The sequence below is a fragment of the Pelmatolapia mariae genome, linkage group LG13 (assembly GCF_036321145.2).
Source record: "Pelmatolapia mariae isolate MD_Pm_ZW linkage group LG13, Pm_UMD_F_2, whole genome shotgun sequence".
NCBI lineage: Eukaryota > Metazoa > Chordata > Actinopteri > Cichliformes > Cichlidae > Pelmatolapia > Pelmatolapia mariae.
The window spans coordinates 20844432-20868821 of NC_086238.1; the positions used below are offsets into that span (position 1 = coordinate 20844432).

Sequence of the window (24390 nt, forward strand, 5' to 3'; positions counted from 1 at the left end):
CTGTGGAACAATTAACTTCACTTTACATACACAGTTTAAAATTTTACTCTGTTTATTTAGTGTGGAAATTTACAGTACCACTGGATGTATCAGTATATGACAATACCTCATAGTGGAACATATTTAACTCATAAACATTTATGATGCTGCTAAAAAATCAATGTTCAACAGTTTATTCATGCAAACTTCAAACAACACATTTCCATTCATTTTTGTACGAGTTCCTCCACTGTGATATAAACTATTTTATACTGAAAAAACAAAGTTCAGGCACATATGGCTAAAATGTTTTTTTAACACTCTGAAATTGAACATAGCACTTTTTTTTTATAGTCTAAGTTATTTGCACGTCTCTCATTATTGTGCACATATGGCTAAAATTCGACAGTACACATTAACGCAGTTCAAAATTTCCAAAGCATGATTTCAACTGAAGAAATTATTTTTTAGAAAACTGTTAAGTAGAACTGTGTAGATCTCCATATTATAGCTCTGAAGTGGATAAATCACCTTTCATGTGACCCGTAATATTGAGGAGCATTTCATCTCAGTAGTTAAGACTCTTTATTAATGCTTGGTATCACGTTCATGCATGTTGACCAAAAAGCCACAGGGTTTCCTTTAATGGCAGAATTACAGCATCCTTGTACACTGCAAAGATGAGTTCATTTAATAATATAAAAAAAGTATTGTTATATTTAAACAGGGGACAGTTATATTACTGAGTGTGCAGTACTTAAATAAGCAAAGTAATATTAAAATATTATACTCTATCAACATAACAAGAGCTCTTTTTAATTTTAGTTTAAAGTAACTTTATGCTAGTGTATTTTAGAAAATGTTACAATAAATGAACTACAAAGATCACATGTTGAAAGTCCTACTTTATTTTTTAAAAAGCAAATATAACTGTACAAAATATTTTCTTTGCTTTTCTGTAAACACAGAGATTTAGTTTTTGTCAGATCCTTGTATACCATACATTTACAGGAGTACTGGTTTCATTAAAAACTGAACTATAGCACTGGACATGAATGCTAAAGAGAAATTATTAATCGCCACAGTGAACTGTTGTCAGCTAAACATCTACATTGTAGTTTCCCACAAAAACACTGTAAACCTCATCACCTCCACAACTGAAACAATTATCACCACAGTACTTCATAAGGAATTGGAGTCAAATAAGTCTTAATGCTCGCCACTGTAAAGGTACTCCAAATTTTTAGAAAATCAGGTATGTGTTATTCAATGAAACTGGAGAGCGCTGTTGCCCCACAGTAAGAAGGTCCAGAGTTCAATTCCACCATCAACCCGGTTCTTTCTGTGTGGAGTTTGCATGTTCTCCCTGTGTTTGCGTGGGTTCTCTCCAGGAAACTCTAAATTCTCCATAAGTGTGAATGTATGGGCTTCCCCCCCCCTGAGGAGAATGGATGGATGTTGTCATTTATCGCATAACATCTTCAAATTCATGAAGCACTGCTGACCAGCTCCAGCACCTCTGCAAACAGAGTTGACAGAACAGTTAGGAAAATGGATGGGACATATAATGCGCTGATCTTGAATGTTTAAATTTTTATTTTGTAGTTTACATGAAGAATTTTATTCACTTACAAAATGTAAAATATAAGATGTGGATGTCTAAACCTAGTTCTCGTAGTTAAAATCTGACACTAAGGTCAATTATAGTTTTTTGTTGTTTTTTTGAGCTTTTTTAAAAATCTCACAAGCAGACAGAGGATTACCATGTGGAGCTAAAAAAAAGCCTTATAAAAGGCTCTAATGCTAATAATGCATGCATTGTTAGTGTGACGCATGTCTGCTCACATCCCATATGAGTGATTCACATAAACTGGAAACAGGCATGTTTGTTTTTCTAACATCCTGCGATTAAAAAAAAACAAAACCTCATCTCCTCCTGCTCTAATTTCCTATGACCATATATGGTAATATCATCTCTTGTTTGTGTATTTTCTGTGTATCTGGGTAGTTTGACACATCTATTGGAGTCACCAATTCCAAGACATATTTGATATATTAAGGAGAACAAATCATTTTTCAAAATAAAAAAAAATGATTTCATTTACTTCAGCACACATGGACACATTTATAATCCTAGAAGTCTAGAAAACACAACTTGGTGTGTTGCCACTGTTAGAGTCCTGGGGTAAAGCTACATTCAGGGAAATCTTGTTTCTATTAATGTGAAAGCGGTATGTGTTTTTTCTCCTCCTTCAGAAGCAAGACTTGGGTATGATTTTGGTCTCTAACAAATAGATCTCCTCACCTGCTGGTGTTGACATGTGCTAGTCACAGACTTATAACGTTTGATCATGTGCCGTCTGCACCATTAGTGTTGACTGTCACGATGCAGAAAGTCAGCTTATTCTCATTGTCATGTAGAGAGGAAAAACTGATAAAACACTGAATTCTGATTAGAACTTTCAAATGCAGATACACAGCACATTACTGTGTAGCAGGACTCTTTGGGAGCCTAGAGTTTTCCAAGCTCCAGTCTGCTGCCATGCACCTTCCTCCACCGTCTTCCCTCTGGCCCTCAGCACTGACAGACACGATGCTACTCTGACCAGTGAGGTCCCTTTACAGCCACCACAGAGCTCAGAGCTTCATTATTCCCCTGCATGGTTGAGTTGCCCTTTCTCAACAATTACATATTCACTCTTCCTTAACCACCTTCCTCACTCCATATGTGCCATTTCTACAAGCATGAAATGTACCTAATCTGTATTCAATTATTGTTTGAGGTCCACTTTAAAGAGATAAACAACACAGTAAAAGGCTTCATGGCAAAAGACTTCCTCTATTTTCTTCATATCTCATTATGCAGGTAAAAAAGACTTTGGTTTTGTGAAGTTCTGTGTGAAACTAATAAAACATAATTAAAACAGTTTTAATAATGAGTTGTCACAACACGTAGAACCTATTAATCTAGTCTTCATTGTAATTTTGCTGTAATTAAATGGACAGTCCTAAAGATCACCTTAAAGTTGACTACTGTTTGATATGAAATGCTGCAGCAAAGCACTGAAAACTGGTGTGAGACCTACATAAAATGATACCCGATCAGCAAATTGCACTATAAAAGTCTGAAAAGTACATTACATATATAATCAGCACATCTGGGGAAAAGGGACTGTTTTGTTTCTATCCTACTGCCACAAGATGGCAACCCTGCCTTTGTCACCGCATGACTAATACTCGAGCACTGGATATAAAGAACCATGCAACGCTTTCAGAACAGAGCTGAATTTGAATTTCTTCGCTGAGCTTGTTTAATTATGATTACATGCATTATTTATTTTCTAAAACTCCTGAACTTTGATCAATAAAATGTGTTACAGTTACATTAACAAAGCACTGCATTCTGTGTATCTCTCTGAACAGACAATGAGATGGCAAAGTGACATCTGACATGGTTAAATAAACTGATGCTTACTGTATCAGTTTCACTGGTCCAAACAATAGATTCACCCAACTCTAGTCAAACATGCAGTAACTTGCTGGGGGCCGATCATTTCTTTTGACATTTTAATCAAGCCCCACTTCACGAAATGCGATCTGCGCACATCACAAAATCACCCTTAACTGCTTCCCTTAATCACTGTACAAAGAAACAGAACATGAGTCCCCAAACACCAAACCTCTACTTGGTATCACCTCTGATCTATATCCAAATCTATTCCTGTACTCAGTGACTGCCCAGCCTCGAATATTAGCTGTCAGCGGTTATGGCTTAGTAGCTTACTGCAATAAATTAAAGTTTATTATGGCATTTAACTATATTCTCTCAGTGAGTACTTCATCGCTTGTAATTTCATGAATAAACCTCACCCCCTGCTTTTTCAGCTACTCATAAATAGTCAGTTCTAATATGGAAATATGTCAGGTCTGAGCTCGCATGGATCTGTAATACAGTACTATCACACCTTCCTTCTTCATAAGAAGCTGAATCACCGTAGTTAGTTATTATCATATCCTTTCTGTGTGGCTTGCTTGCAGCAGCAGCGACCTGTTAGGGAAGGTCCATGTCGACTAAAACAGTGTGAATCAGTCCTGGCTGAAGAATCAGTGCTAATGCAATTCTCTTTCATTTCCTTTCATAAGCGCAAATTGGATCAGTATCTCGGAGATGTAAAAGCTAATGTGCTCAGACGGCTCGTGATTTCCGTGAACTCACAACCCTCGGCTCTAGCGAACTACTACATTACTCACACAACTTCCACTTCCCCTTACAGCTTGTGTCATGCGCTTAGGAATTATCCATCTCCAGGAGATGACCTCATGTGTGGGTGCAAGTGAGTAATTTCTCCTCAGAGACTTTTTAATTGTTCTTTGGAACAGGTTATGAGACGTACTCACTGGTCTACAGCACTCGAGGTCATGGGAGGTGGGCTGTAACAGGTCCTTTAATTGATTTAACGCAAATTTCCACCACAAGTATGCACTTATTTCTTGCTTGCCGCACATGCTGATGAATTAGGCTACTTTGTAGTGTGCTTTAAAGTCTAATTGTGGTAACCAAGCTTCGATTGTGGTCAGATGATGGGGGCAAATTATTTTAGGAGTTTGGATCACAAATTCTGCGTCTAAAAGCCTTCAAAATGTCAGTTTATATTGGGTCTTGGGGTTTCATAACAAATTTTAATTGAAATTAGTACAAACGTCAGACGTTATGGCTTGAATTTTCCAGGCACCCTGGAGTTTGAGGGACCTGCCTTGCAAAGCGCCTTGGGTATGACCAGAATAAGAAGATTATTGGTGAGGCTAAATTAATTATTCTAGTTATTAGATTACATTCTTCACTTATGACTCTAAAACTAAAATTGTTGTGGAATTAAACGGTTTGCCGTTATCCCGTGGTTTCATTCACCCCACAGGCTGCGAGGTGAATGAAGACTCGTTTGCCGTCTTTTACCCCGTCTTTTACCCAATGTGCCAGTGGACCGGCCTGCCCGGGATACCACCAGCATCACTTCACCTCTCCACGTTTCCAAGTAGCAGCCCAGCAGAGAGCCCCATCCTCCTCTCTCCGTTCATTGGTGACACTTGATGCCCATCACGAGGAGCGAGCCGCGGGGCATTCCCTATCCGCGTGCTTCGTCGGAAGTGGTCGCCTTTTCCCTTTGCTCCATTGGACCGAGCCCTTGTCAGTCGGGATCCCTCACGTTGAGCACAGTCCGCCTCTCCGACTCTGTGTCTGCTCAGACTACCGTCATATTGGTTGCTAGAAGCAGCAACGACCACGGCAGAAAAGAAGACCCCCACCATGATGAAGAACGGGCTTCCACGGCGCTTAACGCACGATTTAGTTTTTTAAATACATTTTACATTAATAAATTAAATAGTCGGGATGATACCGTCAAGTATTCGTGTACCTTCAGTGGTTTCAGCCGACACCGTGGTCCGCAAGGGGGATATATGCCTGAGTTCTCTTAATAGCCATTTTTTGCAGACAAAGAGAGCTGTTGAATAGAGCTTTCAGGAGACACACGGGTAAGATATGAAATTTAGAAACTAATCTGCACTTGCCGAACTTGTCACGTTTGTCTTCTTAGCTCATTTAATAGTACACAGGACCGTCTGGGTAACTTATAAAAAAAAATGTGGATTTTTTTTTTAACAAGCTAAAATGCTAACTCCGCTAGCTAGTTAGTTAGCCAAAGCTAACTAAAACGCTAGAAATTCCCGTTCTGGGGAATGCTAACAATTAGCATTTTTGACAGTTCACAAGCCTGGACAGTAACTTGATTATATCTTTTGCCAACTAAATGACAAATATCTCTCATATTTGCTTTTTTAAGCATTATATTTATATGACTGCAGTCCACGAGTTAGCTCGGCAAATATGAGCCTGGAAAACGTTTTCAATAGTTACATTTAGAGGTGTCCGGGGGGCTGGCTGTGGTTCGTTAGCGGGTTAGCAAGTGAGCTAACTTGGCTGGGACAGGGAAAATGTGGGGCCTCCAGGACCCGAGAGGCCTTCCAGCCAGATCTATGAACCAGCTATGATAACGTTTTAGCGCGATTGTCGGATTTCTGTTGACTTTAATAGCACATGAATCTGTAATGTAGCCAACGATACTATAACGGACCTGTCAAGATTGCACTGAAACGAAGACTGTTTTTGTAATCGTATAACTTAAGGCAGTTAGCATTGCATCTAAACGGATTTGGAAGAATATGTCTTTGTTATTAATTTGAGATTTTCTTTTTAGATTAAAAAAAGTATATATTTATTAAATGATGTATTTGTAACGATGTACTAAGCTCAAACAACTAACAAAGGAACACGGGTGTCGAATAATTGCTGTGGAAACACAGCGTTGATTCAGTTCAAGTAGTGCATTATTGAGTATGGATGAAAATGTTGCTTCAAAGGTGTATTTTAACCGAGAAGTTCTTCAGCGTCCGGTTTGTCAGGTTTTAAGCGATGGGGAAAAACAATTGGCGTGCTCATCCGTTTTGATTTTTTCTTATTGTATGGCATGTCCCACAAATCTTCTATAATGTGAGGAGCTACAAATACCTCATTAACTCTGTTCTGGTCTGGTCTGAGCAGGGGAGGCATCCTCTCCCCTTGTCTTCTCTCCAGACCTCTCTTAGATCAGTGTGGTCCCAGGAGAATGGGTGTGTTGGGTTGTCAGAGAGGAGAAGTAGCCTAGTTCTGTTTCAGGACGGCTGAAATGGCTGTGGACTGGATCACACTTGGTGCAGCCATTGTTGACAGCAGCAAAAGTTAGAAGGTTCAGGAGGACTGTCTCACACTTGAATTGGCTTTAATTGCAGACGCATGTCTACATTATGATATGCTCCCGTGTGTGTTGTCTGTTCTTTATCAATTTGAAATATGCAAAAGTTCTTTAATATTTGCTATCACACGGATTGGGTATTTGGACATATGGTGGTCTGTGCTATTCTGTGTTAATTAAATGCACTGACCTGAAAGCTAGTGATTGTATGTTTGCAGTTGTTCAGTCAGTGCCAGCATGTCTGGTATGACAGTAGCCACACTAATGAGAACAAGGAACAGATAAGACTGAAGTACAAGTTGGCAGATTTTCAGTTATAGGTGCCAGTTTTCATGAAACAACTCTGAGCATTGTGCTTCTGTGTATCTTAGGGTAATTGTTTGAATTAGTGTCACAGTGGACATAAAACTGTCAGGCTAACCAGCAAACTTGTGTTCTTTAGTTTTTTGTTTGTTTTTTCTTTTTAGCTGTTTGTCAAAGGTGATTTGGAATGTGGTGCCAAGTTTATGATATAATCATACTTGTGCAGGAGAAGTAGTTGTATAGTTATAGCTTTTGGAAGCCAGGGACTATGTAGTCATAGTTGTTGTAAACTGGAACATTGCATGGTTTGTGTTTTTGGGGGGGTTTTGAACTGATTCGCAAGATAAAGAATAACTCTCACAAGCCCGGATGGAAAAGCTCTTGAGATGTAACTGATATAATATTAGCCTCACAGTTCCAGTTCAACTTGGAGGACACACAGCAGGGTGGGAGCATGCACTTTTACTTTGGAGTTCAGTGGTTTGTTCATTTTGACAGTACAGTTACAGAATCAAGAAAACTTCTGGCAAATTTAGGTTGTGAGCAGAAAAACCGTTGTGTTCAAACAAAACTTTGGCAAATGAGAGGCTGTTGTTTGCATGTTTTGCTTTCTCAAATTGAATTGGCTGGACACACAGTTCACTTTGAGCCATGTACCTCTTCGAACAAATCTTGGAGTGCCTTTCAACATTTGGCAGTTTAAACATAAAGCACTTTTATAAGCATGATCATTAGTATGATGTTTAGTCCCACAATGGGAAAAGTCAAATATGGCTTTAATATCTATTCCTGAAGACATATAAATAGAGTATGATTGCAATAATATTGTTGCTTTAAAAAGTTGAATTAGCTGTTTAGAAATTCTTAAAATGATACGTATCCCTCTACTACACTGGAGAATGCAAATCCTATAAAAATGACAACATTTTTGATTTACATAACTAATACTGATTTTGTGCTACATCAATAAAAGGCTAGTCTCAATGTCTAAAGCAGGCTGTAGGTTGCCACATGTTTGAGCAATATTTGACCAAGACAGGTTTTTAAACTTGTTACAAATCCTGAGAAACAACCCTTTGAACATACATAACGTGTTCCACTTAAGTCTGTTGTACTGTTTACTACAGTGTATGTCATCTGATAACTTAAAGTGGATGAACTTATACTGGTTTATAAAACTGTGTTGCTATTAGGGCTGCCACAAACGATTATTTTGATAGTCGACTAGTCACCCATTATTTTTGCGATTAGTCGACTAATCAGGTCATGCATCCATTGGACGTAAAACGTACAGCTTATTGCACCAGCATGCATCTGCTCTTATATAACTATCATTAGCTTACAGCTTTAAGTGTTTAAGGTATGTGCTAACTAAAAATAAAGACAAGATGATAGTTTGTTACATTTTAATGAAATTTGCAGATTGTTTAGGTGAAGTTTAATAAACTCAGCCGTCTGCTCCTTGCTATCTAAAATATAACAGGATACCGGAGTATATTCTCGAGCATCTCACACTTCTGATAATCGGTTGTCTGCTTGACGTTTATTCAGCTGTGTAAAAACTATAACTTTACTCTCAGCCAAACCGATTTACTCAGGAACAAATAAAATACTAAAAAAAAGCCAAACAATAACATTTTTAAGTTATCTAAGTGACTTATATATCATGTTTAACCTGAGTAGCGAAAGATGGCGGTGGGTTTGAAAACGATTTGCGTGAGCCTTGAACCCCGGCTAGCTATCGAGCTGGTGGGTAACAGATGTCTCCGAAATCGTCGGAGCGCTTTTGAAAATATGTGTTGTCTTGATAAACTGAGCAGATATTTGAAGTTTCCATAGCTACATTCTCGCCTGAAAATATGTTAAAAATTTATTTTGTGACCCAGAAAGAATAATAAGAGTAATATTAAAACTAACTAGCTGCCGCCATTGTTGGAACCTGAGCAGGGCCGTGCTATGAATTCTGGGACACAGCTTCTTCTTCTTCGGGGTTTAACGGCAGCTGGCATCCTTGTACATGCAGTGCTGCCATCTTCTGTTTCAGTCCGTTATTATACTCTTAAATCCTACTACTTATTCCTGCGTCTTTTGGGATCTTACAAAGCTTCAAACGACGCGTCGACTATTAAATTAGTCGTCGGCAATTTTGATAGTCGACGTAATCGTGACTAGTCGACTAATCGTGGCAGCCCTAGTTGCTATGCACAGCAGCTGTGATTGGCCGTTACTCTCTTATGAATGTACGCTCATTGGCTGCTTTTTTAGGGACACCATTGGCTTACTAACACAAATATCTTAATCAGCTAGTAACATGGCAGTGAGTTGATGCGTTTAGACATAGGCATGGTCAAGGTAACCTAGTGAAGTTCAAACTGTGCATCAGAATATGGAAGAAATGTGGTTTAAGCGACTCTTGTCAGCTGAGAACTGGGGCTACATTCTTTTTTTTCTTTTTGACAAACTCACCAAAATTGGACAATAGACGGCTGGAAAATGTTGCCTGGTCTGATGCTTTTCCATTTCTGCTGTGACATTTGGAGGGCAGAGTCACATTTTGGCATAAACAACATGAAAGCATGGGTCCATCTTGCTTTATATCAACATTTCAGATGCAGTGAAATGGGGGATATTTGGGGCCCCTTAGTTCCAGCTCGGCATCGTTTAAATGGCACAGCCTGTATGAGTGTTGCTGCTCAGCATGTCTAAGCGTTTAAGACCACACTGTACACAGCTTCTCGTTGCTCCTTGCAATAGGATAACACACAATGTCACAAAGATCAGATCATCTGAAAGTGGTTTCTCGAACATGACAATGACTTCACTGCACTGAAATGGCTGCCACAGTTGCCAGATCTCAGTCCAGTAGAGCACCTTTGGGATGTGGTGGAACGGGAGATGTTCGTCCTTGATGTGCACGTGATGATTCTGCAGCGACTGTGTGATGCAATCACGTCAACATGGACCGAAATCTCTGGAATGTTTCCAGCACCTTGTTGACGTGAAGGAAAAAGGAGGTCCCAGAAACATCATAAGCTTGATTATGCAGACTAGTGGCTGAAGAAAGAACTGACCTTTGGAATTGGAGTTGTGACATCTGATTTCATTATCCAAGTAATCTGACAGGTTTTTTGTTGTTGTTGTTGGTAAAAACAGTGAAAAATGGCAGTAACAATATCTGATACACAGGCAATGGCATCATTTTCACCTATAAAATGTTGCCATGATAGTTCAGATATAAATTCGAACCTCTGTTATGCACAAGTTTGGTTTAGCCTCTGCTGTTCTGACAGTGACAGATTAACTGTGTTTTGTTACTGTGAATAATTCAAACCTAAAAACTGAACTTTAATATACCCTAAGAGCAGCCAAGTCTTTTTAAAAGCCAAACCCTGTCAAATGTTTTTGACTTGGTAACTCAGTGATCAATATGCTAATTTAATCTACTCTTATCTGTTGGCTCAGATAAGATGCACTTACTTGGCACAATAATATTTGTGTATCTCTGTGATTTCCATACAATGTGGAGATTTGGCATAAAGTGGAATTTTTATGTGCCTTGTTACAAGCGGCAGAGTAAAAGCTGTCGCTTACAATGACGTGCACAAAACTAGAAAGCAGTTCACTGACTGCTGTTGGAAATTATTTTGCTGTGTTATAGGGCAATTTAAGTCTGTAGTGCTTTCTTTCTGGGAAGCGCTGATGGGGTGACAATAACCACAGGAAAAAAAGGGGAAAAACTGTGGCCAAGGATTGATAAATTGGTTTTTGCAGTGGGCTCGGTGATGGCATGATTTACAGTGGTGGGTTTTCCCCACTGCTGTCACTGTTACGGCAACAAATAGGAATGAGCTCGTTTTCAGCGCTCGAGAGTAATGACCATAAACCCTGTGAAAACTGTTGTTGTAGTAAGATGCATTAGAATCAGTTTCACATACATAAAAATAATAATTTTGTAATGTAGTTGTGGCCACAACCAGCACCGCTGAAAAGTTGCTGAGAAGTTTTCTGAGTGTGAGTCTATTGCAGCAAAGACATTGGCTTCATTGTTTAGGGCAGAGGAGAGGCTTTAAACCCAGCTTCAAACAAACATTTCTAACCAGTTTAGACAATGTCATTTGTATGTTGCCGTTAGAAATGATGTGTAGTTCATCACTCCATCGCCAGTCAGCAGTAGTTAGACCGCAGAATCATCTTTTTTTTCTTCTTACTGGCACTACCCCTTGAGCGCATTGAATACAGACATCCAGCAGAGCAGACCATGTAGAAAACTTGATCAGCGTTGTTGTACAGACACTTATAGAGCATGGAGTAGGGATGGGTACTGCAACCAGGTATTAAACAGACCCTAGGGCTAAATTATAAAAGACTGTAGTATCAATAAGCTGAAGTTATCATAATGTTTTGGTTTTGTTACTGGAGGCAAAAAAACCCCAACAAAACCAAACCCCAAAACAACACAAAAAACACATTTATTATTGGTACATGAGGCTTATCTTTCTGTGCTCCTCTGTTAGTTATTAAGACATAAATCTGTGGTGCATTTTTTTTCAGTTCCCTATTTAGAAGACAGTTCTCTCTTTCTCTTTTGGAGCCTGCATGCAAGGGGCGGGACACGGGGCAGCTCTGTCCCACACACAGAAAATTAAATGCTCAAAGGTGTGGCTGAACTTTGCCAGAGTTGATGCTGACACTGGTTGTTGCCACAGTTGCGGCGGTCTTTTAATGCGGAAACACAGTCAGTGTGTTGAAACTTTAGTGAAAGTACATCACATTCAGATGAAGAAATGCAGTTTTTGACTGTACAGCTGGTAGCACACCCACAATTATTCAAATTATCAGTTGTTTCATCTAAAATATGGACCTGGGTTAATGAGTCAAAGTCACTATTAGCAGGCCGACTGTTTCAGGTGAGTGTATTCAGTCTGGGATGGTCATCATCTGGATCGTCGCTCCCAATCCCTACAATTTTTTTTCATAATTTGATTGTTATGTTACTCCAAAAAAAATCCCAATAAGAATATTAAATCCGTACCTTATTGCTGGTGTCACATGTAGTTGGCAGGTGAAAATAACAATGGGAAAATGCCAAATGGGAAATGACCCAAATATATTAATGACATTTTAAGTAGGTTGTCGTGTATACAACTTGCTGCCAGACCAGTCGAAATATAAACCTAAACCTCTTTTATGCTCAAGTTGGGATTTGCTTTTGCTGTGTTAACAGTGAGTATTTCACTGTTCACTGGTCGGCACTGCTATCAAACTTTGTATGAAAGCAATCCTGTTGCAAACTAAAACAGCCTATATAATGCAATCAAATCTATCGCAGCTGAATGTTGTTTACAACAAAGCAGAAAATGGCATCCCATGTTGTCATCTTTCTCGGTTAACAGATTTTGAAACTGATTCAAGTTTATATAGACACAATAAGTCTGTAAATGACACACAGAGCTCGACAACAGACTCACGTGACTGTCTGGGACGTGTTTTGAACAGGACTTAAATCAAACCTTTATTTGTAGTGATTGTGGAGGTTTTATGTGTTAGTTATTTTATTTTTATTTTGGCTATTAATAGTTAAAATAACAACACAAAAATGTTCATTAAAAATAAATTGGCAAAAAAGAATTGGATATATGTATATGTATGTATAGTAGTCATTTGTCATGCTTTGAAGTCTGTTCATACATGGTTACTATATCACCGTCATTCATCATAATTTTGGCTTCATTTTTCATTATCCTAGTACCAGTTAATATGTACTTAGTACAGATCATTGTTGGAAGGAGGAAGAACTGACTACCTGTGGAAAAATGGCAGAAAATTACTTTTATTTTATTTCCATTTTCAATAATCATAACCAATTCACTGCACAGATGAGGTGGTGGTATAAAAGTTAACCTCTGCTCGCAAATAATTTGGAGTTGCGTTGTGGAATTTTGATGACATCTGCTTGAATTTTGAAGGCTGTTTTAGCAAAATAGAAAACTTCTTTAGCACTTAGTCTGCAACTTCAGGCTCTTGTTTTAATAAGCTTATCCCATGTCAATAAACCGCACAAAACATGGGGGGGGGGGGGGGGGGGGGGGGGTGTTTCTAAATCACATGAAATTGTTTGGTAATAACAATTGTGCAAATTGGGTCTTTAAATTGGAAAATGAGCAGTAGAGTGAAATATTTCACAAGTAACTAGACTGTTTGTTCCGGGACAGCACAGTGCATTTACAACAAAATGGTGAATGGCCTCAAGGATAGAAATGTATCAGCCAGCTGATTGGTCTAGAATCTCATGGAGCCAGTGTCAAGAGAGGTACACACTTTGAAGCTGGCATCCACCTTAAAGGAGTTGTAGATTCATTTTGTGTTTTATTGCAGATTAAATGTGGACCATTACATGGCTATTTATAACCTTTGTCAGGTAGCTATTTTGCATGGACTGGGTTGTGAAATACAATGGACATATTGAAGTTTATTGCAAATTCTTTGGGTAATGCCAGCTGGCTTGTAAGCTACACCAGTGTTGCAGTTTGTTTGGGGGGGGGGGGGGTGTATAGCAACCAATAATGGCTGTTAAAGGAGATTCATTGTTCTGTCCTCGTCTTTTTTCTGACAAAGCAAATCCATAAGTGGACCAGGGTCCTAAGTCTGTGATAAACTTAGTGAGCTGCCTTGAGCAAATGTCATGTGCTGAATCTCAGCGTGGTTTGCTTACCTTGCGTAACATTTTCTGTCACAGCTGATAGTGTTGAACCGTGATGTGTTCGTTAGTATTTATAGGTAAACTTTACTCTGCATACTGGTTGACATGATGTTTCATAACCATTGGGTAACAGGTTTTAGCCCAGAAGAAGATTGAGTTAACCGACCAAAAACAAAAGAAAAGATAGGAAGTTAGATTTGATGATTCCAGAGAGACTTGAAGACTTTTGTGTTAGTAGCTCATTAAATGCCTGTTCTTTTAAGTATGGTACAATATGGTTTCTGTGCTAATTTCTTACACTCGTTTCATTCAAAGTTGACTGAAGATGGACTAAAATTATTTTTAGAAATGGATAATTTGCTGTAATTCCTTTTAGCAACAAAAACCCTAAAGACCCTTGACAGATATATTTAGATTTTCTTTATAGAACAATACAATATTTAGCGATTTTAAAATCATGGACAATGTTTGTTTGTTTTTTTCCCCCCCTTTTTTCCAGACAAAAATAATGAACATATTTCCCTAAAATGTATCCCTGCTGAGATAATGTAATGGAATAATCTTGTCACAATAAGTTATGAATTTGTTGTTTGTGGCATTAAATGTGTTGCTAATAGTGAAGTTGCAGAGTGCTCTGTAGTGGACGAACTGTGCGGCACAAACATGGTTGAAGGGTGTTTCTCCCATCTCTTCTTTACTTTAATTCTCAATTGTCCGTTATAAATGGGGATACCAGTATATATGCAAATGGCTAATATCGGCACCATCAGGATCTAAACCTAAACACTAGTGTGAAGAAGTGCTAAGCTGTTTGGTTGAAGATACTGTTTTGGTATACACATCTTATTGTTTTGCCAGTTGTGTGGACACTTGCAAAGCCACGATGTCAAAAAACTCATCAGAAACAGGAAAGGAAATGCTGTAGAAATAGTCGGTTATGAATTCCTTTAGGGCTTTGGCATCTTTGGCTGCTTCCCTATAGTAACTGCTCACTGTAAAATTTGGATTATTAGAATGCACTCTAGTGCTAGAACTTCCAAATCCCTGTCAAATTCTACTAGTGATAAATCAACCACTTATGTGAGAGTGTATGTGAATATACATGTGCCCTGTCTGCTGCTGTTACAGGGAAGGTTTTTGGTCAGGTCTAGACTGGCTCTGTAATACAGTACATACCAGCAGATCAGCTGTGAGCAGATCCTAGGTTCATTTATAGCTGTGGCCTTGTGTCCCTGCATGTCTGCCTGGCAACTCGTAGCTCTGCTGTTCCAACAGCTCAAGCTCACCCACCTCCCAGACACTCTGGCCCCGTTATACTCTCACCATGTCTAATTACTAGATGCACATTAGTCTGGGGAATTTAAATGTAGGGCATTCTTTGTGTAGCTTGTACCTCAGTGTTAAATGTAGGTACCATTGCTGCTGTTGGGATGTTCTCACCTGTGAGTTAATCAGCTTTGTCTTCTTTTATATTCAGGTCCCAGGGGCTCCTATTAATGAAGAAAGTGGGCATCATGTGGAGCAATCTGAAGAGCAGATGCCAGACACTCTTCCACAACAACAGTTCAGGACCCCATGAAAGCAGGATTGAGGCAGACACTGTCCACTGTGTGGTGGATATCGGTCAAGGAGGCAGCTCAGGTGGGGCACAGGCATCAGGAGCCTCCAGCCCGTCACGAAGCCTCCTACCAGTGGTAACAGCAGGGCGCCGTCATCATAATTGTGTGTCGGACATACCTCAGATTGTAGAGATTACTATTGACAAGGACGCTGAAGATGTGCGGGGTGGGTCCGGGGGTGTTCCCTTGGCTCGCAGAGACTCCTACTCCCGTCATGCCCCGTGGGGGGGCAAGAAAAAACACTCATGCTCCACCAAAACCCAAAGCTCTTTGGAGGCAGATAGGCGGTCTGGCCGCTTACGTGGGAGTGGGAACCGTAGGGACAGGCGCTATGGGGTCAGCTCTATCCAGGAGACAAATGACTCTGTATCAGTAGGACGCAGTCTGAATGGTCGGTCTCTGCGCCAGCGGCTAAGTGATACAGTTGGGTTGTGCTTACCCCTGCCTGCTCGCAGGTGCTCACGTTCCTCTAAGAACGCCGTCACCTCCAAACGTAAGATTCACCTCACAGAGCTCATGTTGGAGACCTGTCCCTTTCCACCAGGCTCAGACCTTGCTCACAAATGGCACTTGATCAAACAGCACACAGCACCAGTCAGCCCGCATTCCTCTACTGCCCTTCTGGATGCTTTTGACCCAGCCCACCCCTCTCCCGAGGATGAGGAAGAACGTCTGCGCGAGCGCCGCAGGCTCAGCATCGAGGAAGGTGTGGACCCACCACCCAATGCACAGATCCACACCCTGGAGGCCTCAGTGCCAGGATCCTCTCTCTACAAACTGGGACCAAAAATGGCTCCTGGCATGGGAGAGGCCTCTGGGGAAGGCCGGGTCACAGGGGCCGGGAGCGCTCTGGCTGCTGCATCATCAGGAGCCTGTGGGCAGTTGTTGGGGGCTGCAGCATCATCCCAGGACTGTGACTCTGAGGAGGATTCGACCACCCTTTGTCTGCAGGCCAGGAGGCCCAAGCAGAGGCATGCTTCAGGGGATGGTCACCTTAGCCGACAACAACCCGGTCCCTGGAAGGTTCATACTCAGATAGACTACATCCATTGTCTGGTGCCAGATCTTTTAGAGATTACAGCTCTGCCCTGTTACTGGGGCGTAATGGACCGCTACGAGGCAGAAGCGCTGTTGGATGGGAGGCCCGAGGGCACCTTCCTACTGCGTGACTCAGCCCAGGAGGACTACCTCTTCTCTGTTAGCTTCCGCCGTTACAATCGCTCCCTGCACGCACGCATCGAGCAGTGGAACCACAACTTCAGCTTTGACGCTCATGATCCTTGCGTTTTCCACTCTTCCACTGTCACAGGACTGCTGGAGCACTATAAAGACCCCAGCGCCTGCATGTTTTTCGAACCTTTGCTTACAGCGCCTCTTCATCGGACTTTCCCCTTTGGCCTGCAGCACCTGGCACGGGCCGCCATCTGCCGCTGGACCACTTACGATGGTATAGGGTCTCTGCCATTGCCTCCTGCCCTGCAGGACTTCCTAAAGGAGTATCACTATAAACAGAAAGTACGAGTTCGCTGGCTGGAGAGGGAACCGCCACTCAAAGTCAAATAGGGCGGCTTCTCCATTGCCTGTTAGACATGCTGCAGGAGGAATTCATGACTTTAGAAATTCCTCATTAGCAAAATGGAAGCTATACTGATATGGCTTTCTTACCGGTGGGGGATCGAGTTTAAGTGTAACAAGCTATACAAGATTCATTCTAAACTTTGTTTTAGTTATTACTTACATCACAAAAGTACATATGATTATATTCAGTATAATGCTGTCTGGCAAGCACATGTTTTTGCGTTGAACAGGTTGTTTTGACAGGGAGGGGAGACACAAATATCAGTGCTTTGTGTCTTTTTTTTTTTTTCCTTTCTCCTGCTTTGTGCTAAGTGTCTGCCTGATCCCACAACATCACCCTGCCTGTAGACCTGCCTGCATGCCTCCCCCGTTCATCCTAAATTGCTATTTAGGCTTACATGGCTATGTTGTACAGCTCACTTTGTGCGCTCTTACTTTTCTTCCTTAGCTTGTCAAAGCACCTAGTGGAGCACCTTTACAAGAGAAGGTGTGTGTGTCTGTGTGTGTGTGTGTGTGTGGGTTGAGAGGGGATCTGGAGGTGCTATTTTCGTATACTGCAGTCAGAGCTTGTCCTATGGATAGAGCTACATAAGTCATATTCTTTGCCATCTCGTTGCGTGCATCAGTGAAGCCAGAGATGAAGGAAAACAAGTGATTTCTAAGGATTATGCGTAAGTCCTAAAGGAACATTAGTTTCTCTTTTAGCAGTATGGTGAGTGATGATTAATAAACCAGTTGACTCTGTGGCATTTAGTAAGCAAGCTAAACTTGTCAGCTTTATTCCACCTGTGTGGCATTGCTTTGGAAACATGACAGATTGTGAGGAAATCTTGTCATTGGTGCAGATGTGAAAGCAGCCTGTCACTTCTTCACTGACCATAGGCAGTTTTGCATGTGGACACATGCACCCAGTTCAGTTCTTCCTGAAATCGAGGTTAATATTTTATTCCGTTTTATAGGTGCCTCCTTAAGCTCACGATCCATTTGTTGCATCAGCAATATCTGTATATTAAATATATACATATAAATAAAAATTCAAATATAAATAAATCTCAATCCATGAATTCAACATATGTAATTACATTTGAAACATTAGTGCAGCTAGGCCTGGGTTCTTTTGGTTACAATAAAGAATCCTAACAAATGTTTTTCATAGGAAGTGAGAGCAGCTGTGTAAAGACTATCTCTTTAAGCAAGTCGATTTACAGTGTAGTGAGGCAGTAACGAGCCTTGTTCAAGATTGGGCTGTGTCATGAGACACTTCATATAGTTATAGATGAATGAAGAGGATTTCAAAAGCTCAGCAAGAATCTTCTAAAATAGGAAAGAACAACTCCCAGGATTAGACTGCAGTGCTACTTTCTCTCTCTGTTCATTGTCATAATTACAGTATTAAATGATGAGAACCCTCAACTCTTGAGAGGCGGGCATATCCTCATTTTAGTTATCTAGCCTGTCATTTCCATAATGTCTTATTAAGTGTAACCTGTGTGCCTCATACATGTCCAATAATATGTTACTTTATTTTCCAAACAAGAGTGGGAGGTTCCTCAGCACGATCCACTCGGCTCTCATCAAATAAAACTGAAGATGGTCATAATGAAGAGTTGAAGGAGCAAGAAGCTCAATATTTATTGTGCACATTAAAGATTTTATAATGGATAACATTTTAGTGGTGCTATGTTGATTAAGCTTTTGCAGATTATTGAAATAACGGTGTGCATTAGTCACATCTGTTCTGACTCTGTGCGCGCATTAACCGTTCTTTATTGTTGGGTCCAGAGTCAGTCGTGCTGCTGTAGCATGTTTCAGTTTAGATAGCCAACCTGTCACATGTATATTTTTTTCATCCTCAGCTTGTCAGACAGCTGTAATGAGTGAGCTTGAAGCTTAACTCTCTACTGTGAGCATGTTGAATGATCTAACTAAGCTATCAGTATTAAAATCAGTTCATCAGCACAAGTATTTGTTCAGTCTCCTGAGTAGTTGTAAATATGTAATAACTGGCTTTTAAATAACTGACATAAGTTGAAATTTTAATAAAATGTATAGATGACTGAAGGAGGGTGAGATGGGTGGAGACTGAGTAGTTTCATTAGGGTGTAATCCTTCACATTAATGTTTCAAACTAAAATATTTAAACTGAGATACAGATGAGATCATGATCACCGAGCCTACTCTGTCGAGTTCTCAAACTGTTTTTGTTTGCTCATGTCAGCCCACTCAGCTGTTAAAAGATGTAGTTCCCATCAGTAAGGATGAATCATGAGCAAATATATATTTTATTTCTTATATCTGCATCTGTGACCAAAGCTCTTGCACAAACCTACATGTATTAACTAGTAGTTTAAAGCTTATGTAGTGTTAGACTTTAACTAGTTTAGATTTTGGTTTTACAAACAATTAATGGCTAGTTCCCTACTACACTATGTAAGACTTAGAGCTACACCATCAACTCGCTACCAAATACCTTTCCTCTGCTAAACAGTCGTCCAGTTTCTATGGATTTATCAGATGATGATTTTTCTGCAGGGGGTAACACGATTGGTTAAAGGACTTCACCAACCAGTATTAGCTTTTTCGGCTATTTTGTGAACTGATCAAGTTTTACTTCTTGTTTACTCAAAAGTTGTAGTACTCTACTAACAGCACTGCAGGTCTCTTTGTATGTTAATCACTGGTGTTAGCTGAAGTGGCAGGCGTGACCCTTAAGAGTGGAATAAGGCTGACACTGAGTTTTCTTGCATGTGCACTTCTATGTTTGAGGTATTTTAGCTTCCACACTGAACTGTACAAATGAAACCCCCAAACTACGCATACGTCAGACTGTCTTTCTCACTGTGTCTTGTCTCTCACGCTGCAGCCTAGCAATGGTACACAGCTGCTACAGTACAAGTGCTGCATCCTATATGCAGACACAGATCAAAGGCCAGCGTTGCCATTCTGGAGCCCACGGTCACTGTGCTGTAAGGTCCAGTCTGTGTTGTTTTTTCTTTATTATTATTATAATATACAAACTGTTCCCTCGCTGACATCACTGTGACGATGGTGTCCTGTTTAGGCTGAGGTGAACAATAAGGAGGGAGGGAGGAGATGTAGCTGGCTTGCTGAGTCCTGGCTTCCTGTTGCTGCAACAGCATGCTCACAGAGAGGACAAGGGATTTGTCTAAATAAATAGCACTTTAATTGTGTATTTGTTTTATGCAGAGCAGCCCGCAAGTGTTGGGACAGTGACATGTTTGTTTAGTGTTTTTCCCCCTGTCTTTAGTCCAGCATATTGGATTTAATCAAGCTGAGGAACAGATAAGTGTGTGGTTGGAGTTGTTGACCTTTTAGTCGACTTCTCAGAACAAAATTTACAAGTAGGGTCAACAGATTCAGTCTTTTGCAACTAATCCCTGCTGAATTGAGTGATTGCTTTCACTCTTATGTTGAGGATCACTGTTTGTCTGCTTTGATCCAAAACAGAGGAATTGCACTATCCACACCCCCGCAGGGATTTGACTACTCCAAAACCTACTGAGAAATTTGAATAGTTTTCATAATCTTTATACCATTTTGCCGAATTAAAGATCCAAAACAACTGAAAATGTTCCACTGTCCAAATTCTTGTGGACCGTACCGTGTGCACGTGTGTGTTAGCTGAAGATGGCGAGACTTGGGTGAGTGTTACGAGGGGTGGGGGGGAGCTGGTGCTCCTAAAATATTTCACAGGTGTTGTAGGGTGTGTTGATGAGAGTCGTTTTCTCCGCCTCGCTGAAGACTCGGTGCGTTTGTGTGCGTTTGTGTGTGGATGTATGTTAGCATACGGACAGAGCCACACAGGGAGAGTTTCCCGTGGAGAGACGGGCAGAGTTGAATGTGAGGGGTGACGACAGTGACTCCTATGAACAACGCCTCTCTGCCCCAGTTCTCCCCCCGCCTCCCCACTTATTCTCAGGCAGGCCCATTGCAGGGAGAGTCCCAGGACCCTCTCAACCCAGTTTTCCCCATGGGAAATATCTGACATTAACCGTAGCACGTTTGCCATATAACCTGTAGATTTAGGTGAGAAAAAAACCAACGTATGAATGATGGATTTATGTAATAGCCTGATGAAAAGACATTTTATTCTTCAGTGGTGCATACACTGTCTGGAACACACACAGATTTGCACACACTATCAACACTTCTTCTAACAAATGCACTACCCCAGGTATTCACACACCCTCCCTTCCCTCCCAAGCCAGGGATGTATAAACATGGACCACATTTAGCCAGCGCCACGTTTCTGTGCAACACCCAGCCCACACACACACAAAAAAGGGAAGGTAAAGCTGTGTGTGTGTATATTCTGTGTTCTTAAGCCAAACAAAATACCACATTTCATTAGTATGACACTATTGGGCTGCACTATGAGAGCCTTGTGTGTGGAGGCAAACCACAAACTCTGCTCTAGATGAGAGATGGTTGTCTCCTTAGCTGTCCCTTAAAATAATAGCAATACCCCTGGATGTAGGACGTATAAACCAACCACCACCACCACGGTACGACTCATGGTATCAGATCCTAGAGAAAAAGAGAGAAAAACAAAAATAAATAAGAGATATTTAATTTTTTCATGTTCCCATATATAAATATATATATATTTTAGAAAGCTGGGTTAAGTGCTTTATGCAAACAGAAGTATGAAAGAATTATTATTTTTCCTTATTACTGCTCCCTAATATGCAATGGAGTGTAGTGTAACAATGGTTGCAATCCTCTGTCACTTTAATGCTGTATGTGCACATTGGTTGCTGGGTGGATGTGGGTGCCGAGGCAACAGGACTTGACAGTGATGGGAACTAATGGTTGTCACTCTGCAGCACCGGGATGTTCCCAGACTGCCCTATTCGTTTTGGCCAATCACAGAAAGCCCTTTAAATCCGGGGCCACAGCCGCTGCCGCGGGGCTGACCAAACTATCGTCAGATGAATATCGCCGTTCTGTTCTTTTCTGCTTTTCCTCACCCGTTTCTTTTCTTTCTTTCTTCTGCTGTCAGGTAGAATTCGGAGCGTGTAAATGGCATAATCATGTTCACATTTCACTGTCTGTTCTGTGTATCTGCATCACCATTCAAAGACGGAAAAAAAAAAACAGTTGTTTTTCAGTATAACCTGTTCATTTTTAAGAGCCGTATGATGCGACACTTGTAGCTGTCACTCTTGGTGCTTGGCTTATGCTTCATTGTCTTAATATTCCAAATAAAACTGTTAAGTGTAATCCACACTGGCCCATGATATAATGTGTATGTATTTTTTTCCCCCTTTATTATTCCATCTTACATGTCCGGATTAGCCAAAAGTAGATTTACTGCAGCTCACTACAGTTTAGTGTCTTATTTTCCCTCACTCAAAACTACCAATCCTTAGTGTTGTCCCACCTGCCAAATCCTACTTTGTACACTCGTACAGGACACCATCCATGGATGCAGAGACCTCAGACTTATTCGAGGCAGACTCTGTGTGGATGCCCCTGCAGTTTATAGGCTGACGTGTTAATCATAGCTCACATCTCGCCCAGTTACATTTTATGTTCTGGCCTCTTGGTATGGATGGTATGTCAGTCTGTTAAACAGGAACCAATCAAAATCTCAGTTTTGTGCATGACTCAAAAATACAACTTTCATTGAATTTAACAAAATATTCTGTCTCAGAGAGAACGGCAAGTAGAAGATGAGCCAGGTAGCAAAATGTAAATAAGAAATAACTTGTGTTTAGCAGCCACCAGTTTTCACAAAGTGCACTTTATTGAAGTTTTCTGAAGTGAATTATTAAAAAACACAAACATCCAACACATTAGTGTTTAACTTTGACAAAGCCATTAAATTGGTTTAGCTTTGCTACTGAAGCTGTAATATAAAACCATGGTATTGATGCTAAAAGTCTCTCATAGAAAAAAAATATGATGAACAAGCAAAAAGCTCATCTTATGTGTTGATAATTGTGGACATAAATCAAAATGTGAGATATGTGATTCTGTAGAAAACAGCTTGTGTGTCCCTGAAAGCTGAGAAATGCTTTAAAGAAAAACACAAACTTGTATCTAAAGTTGTTTCCAAAACCTAGCCGAAAATCCTTTTAGGACGAGCATTACCACGTTTTACTTTTGAATTATTGCATAAAATTCCATGTCATTATCTATTTTTTTCTGAGTATTTTGTTCATCATTTCATATTATTAACATGTAGATCAAGTTTGTCTTTAGAGATTTAAATATTAAACTGAACAAAAATAACAACGTCAGCAACATGGATACTCGAGTAAAGTGATTTTAAGTGAATTCCAAGCATTTAAAAGTCTTTACAGATGAATGCGCTCATATTCTGCATGTTGTTTCACCTTGAAGAGGGTGTTTTGCTAAGGTGAGCACGTTCATACACCAACCAGGAAGACTGGGACTTCATTCTGGACCCCAAAAAGAGGCAATGATTATTTAAGTTGTGGGTATCTTTGGAGGGTATAAATTATATATAGTTTGTAGCTCTGTGCTTTGGGCTCACCTTTGGAGCACAGCCTCTGCACGATGCCCGCGGCCTACCTTCCTCACTGTGCCCAGCAGAAGCTATGCAGACAGACACGGCCAAGCTGCCTGGAACTTCACAGTTAAGTATTTGTTCATTTGAAATGAAGTATAAATAGCATGAGGGTTATCAGTTTCAAGTTGGCTACCCAACGCTTATGAATAATTGAAACTCACCCAGGAGGAGAGATGGGGTGAGGGCAAACTACCGTACATCTCAAGCAAGTCTCAGCTGACTCAAAGGACGAGCGACCAAACTGAGTAACAAACTCATAAAACTTGCTGCAATGCTGTCAAAACATATCCTCCCTTCTTCAGCCCTCTGGCACGACCAAAATAGATACCAGGCAATAAGTCTGCAGCAATAAGTTGTGGAATCTGGACTTAGATATGGGTCACTGACAAGGGGAGGGACGATGGGCATGAAAGTGCAGATGATGAAGGTCTTGTGAGTTTATCAACGAGCCAAACCTTAAAGATTTCATCTCTGTGTAGCCCGGTCAGTTCCATCTGAGACGCCGCCTCCTTATCAGCCTCCGCTGCACACACAGCTCTATCTCTGCCAGTGCATTGAGCTGCAATAAGCAGTTGTTGTTGGCACCGATATCAAGAGACACGTCAAGGGTGAGAACCACCACACTGCAATCAAGATTTAAAGGGTTTCCTTTTTTTTACAGTTCTTTCTTTTTTCTTTATTTCTGCAGAACGGGCTGCTGTTCTCTGCTGAAAATAGTTTTTTCATTTGAAAATAAGGGTTGAAAGGTTGACATAGTACTTTTTGTTTTTGGTAGGACACACTTGAACGATGTGCATGAGTCAAAAGTAGAAAATGTTTTAGTGTAGCAACAGTTTACATTTGGCTAATACACCTACTTTTTTG

General features: G+C 40.5%; 1 protein-coding gene across 1 annotated transcript; it reads left to right on the plus strand.

Annotated features, from left to right (window-relative positions):
- Nucleotides 1–5150: 5150 nt before the first annotated feature.
- socs5b (suppressor of cytokine signaling 5b) lies at nucleotides 5151–22233 on the plus strand. Its single transcript, XM_063491012.2, has 2 exons — nucleotides 5151–5511; nucleotides 15248–22233. Exon 2 carries the CDS (start codon nucleotides 15267–15269, stop codon nucleotides 16950–16952), a length of 1686 nt encoding a protein of 561 aa, XP_063347082.1. The 5' UTR covers nucleotides 5151–5511; nucleotides 15248–15266; the 3' UTR covers nucleotides 16953–22233.
- Nucleotides 22234–24390: the final 2157 nt, after the last annotated feature.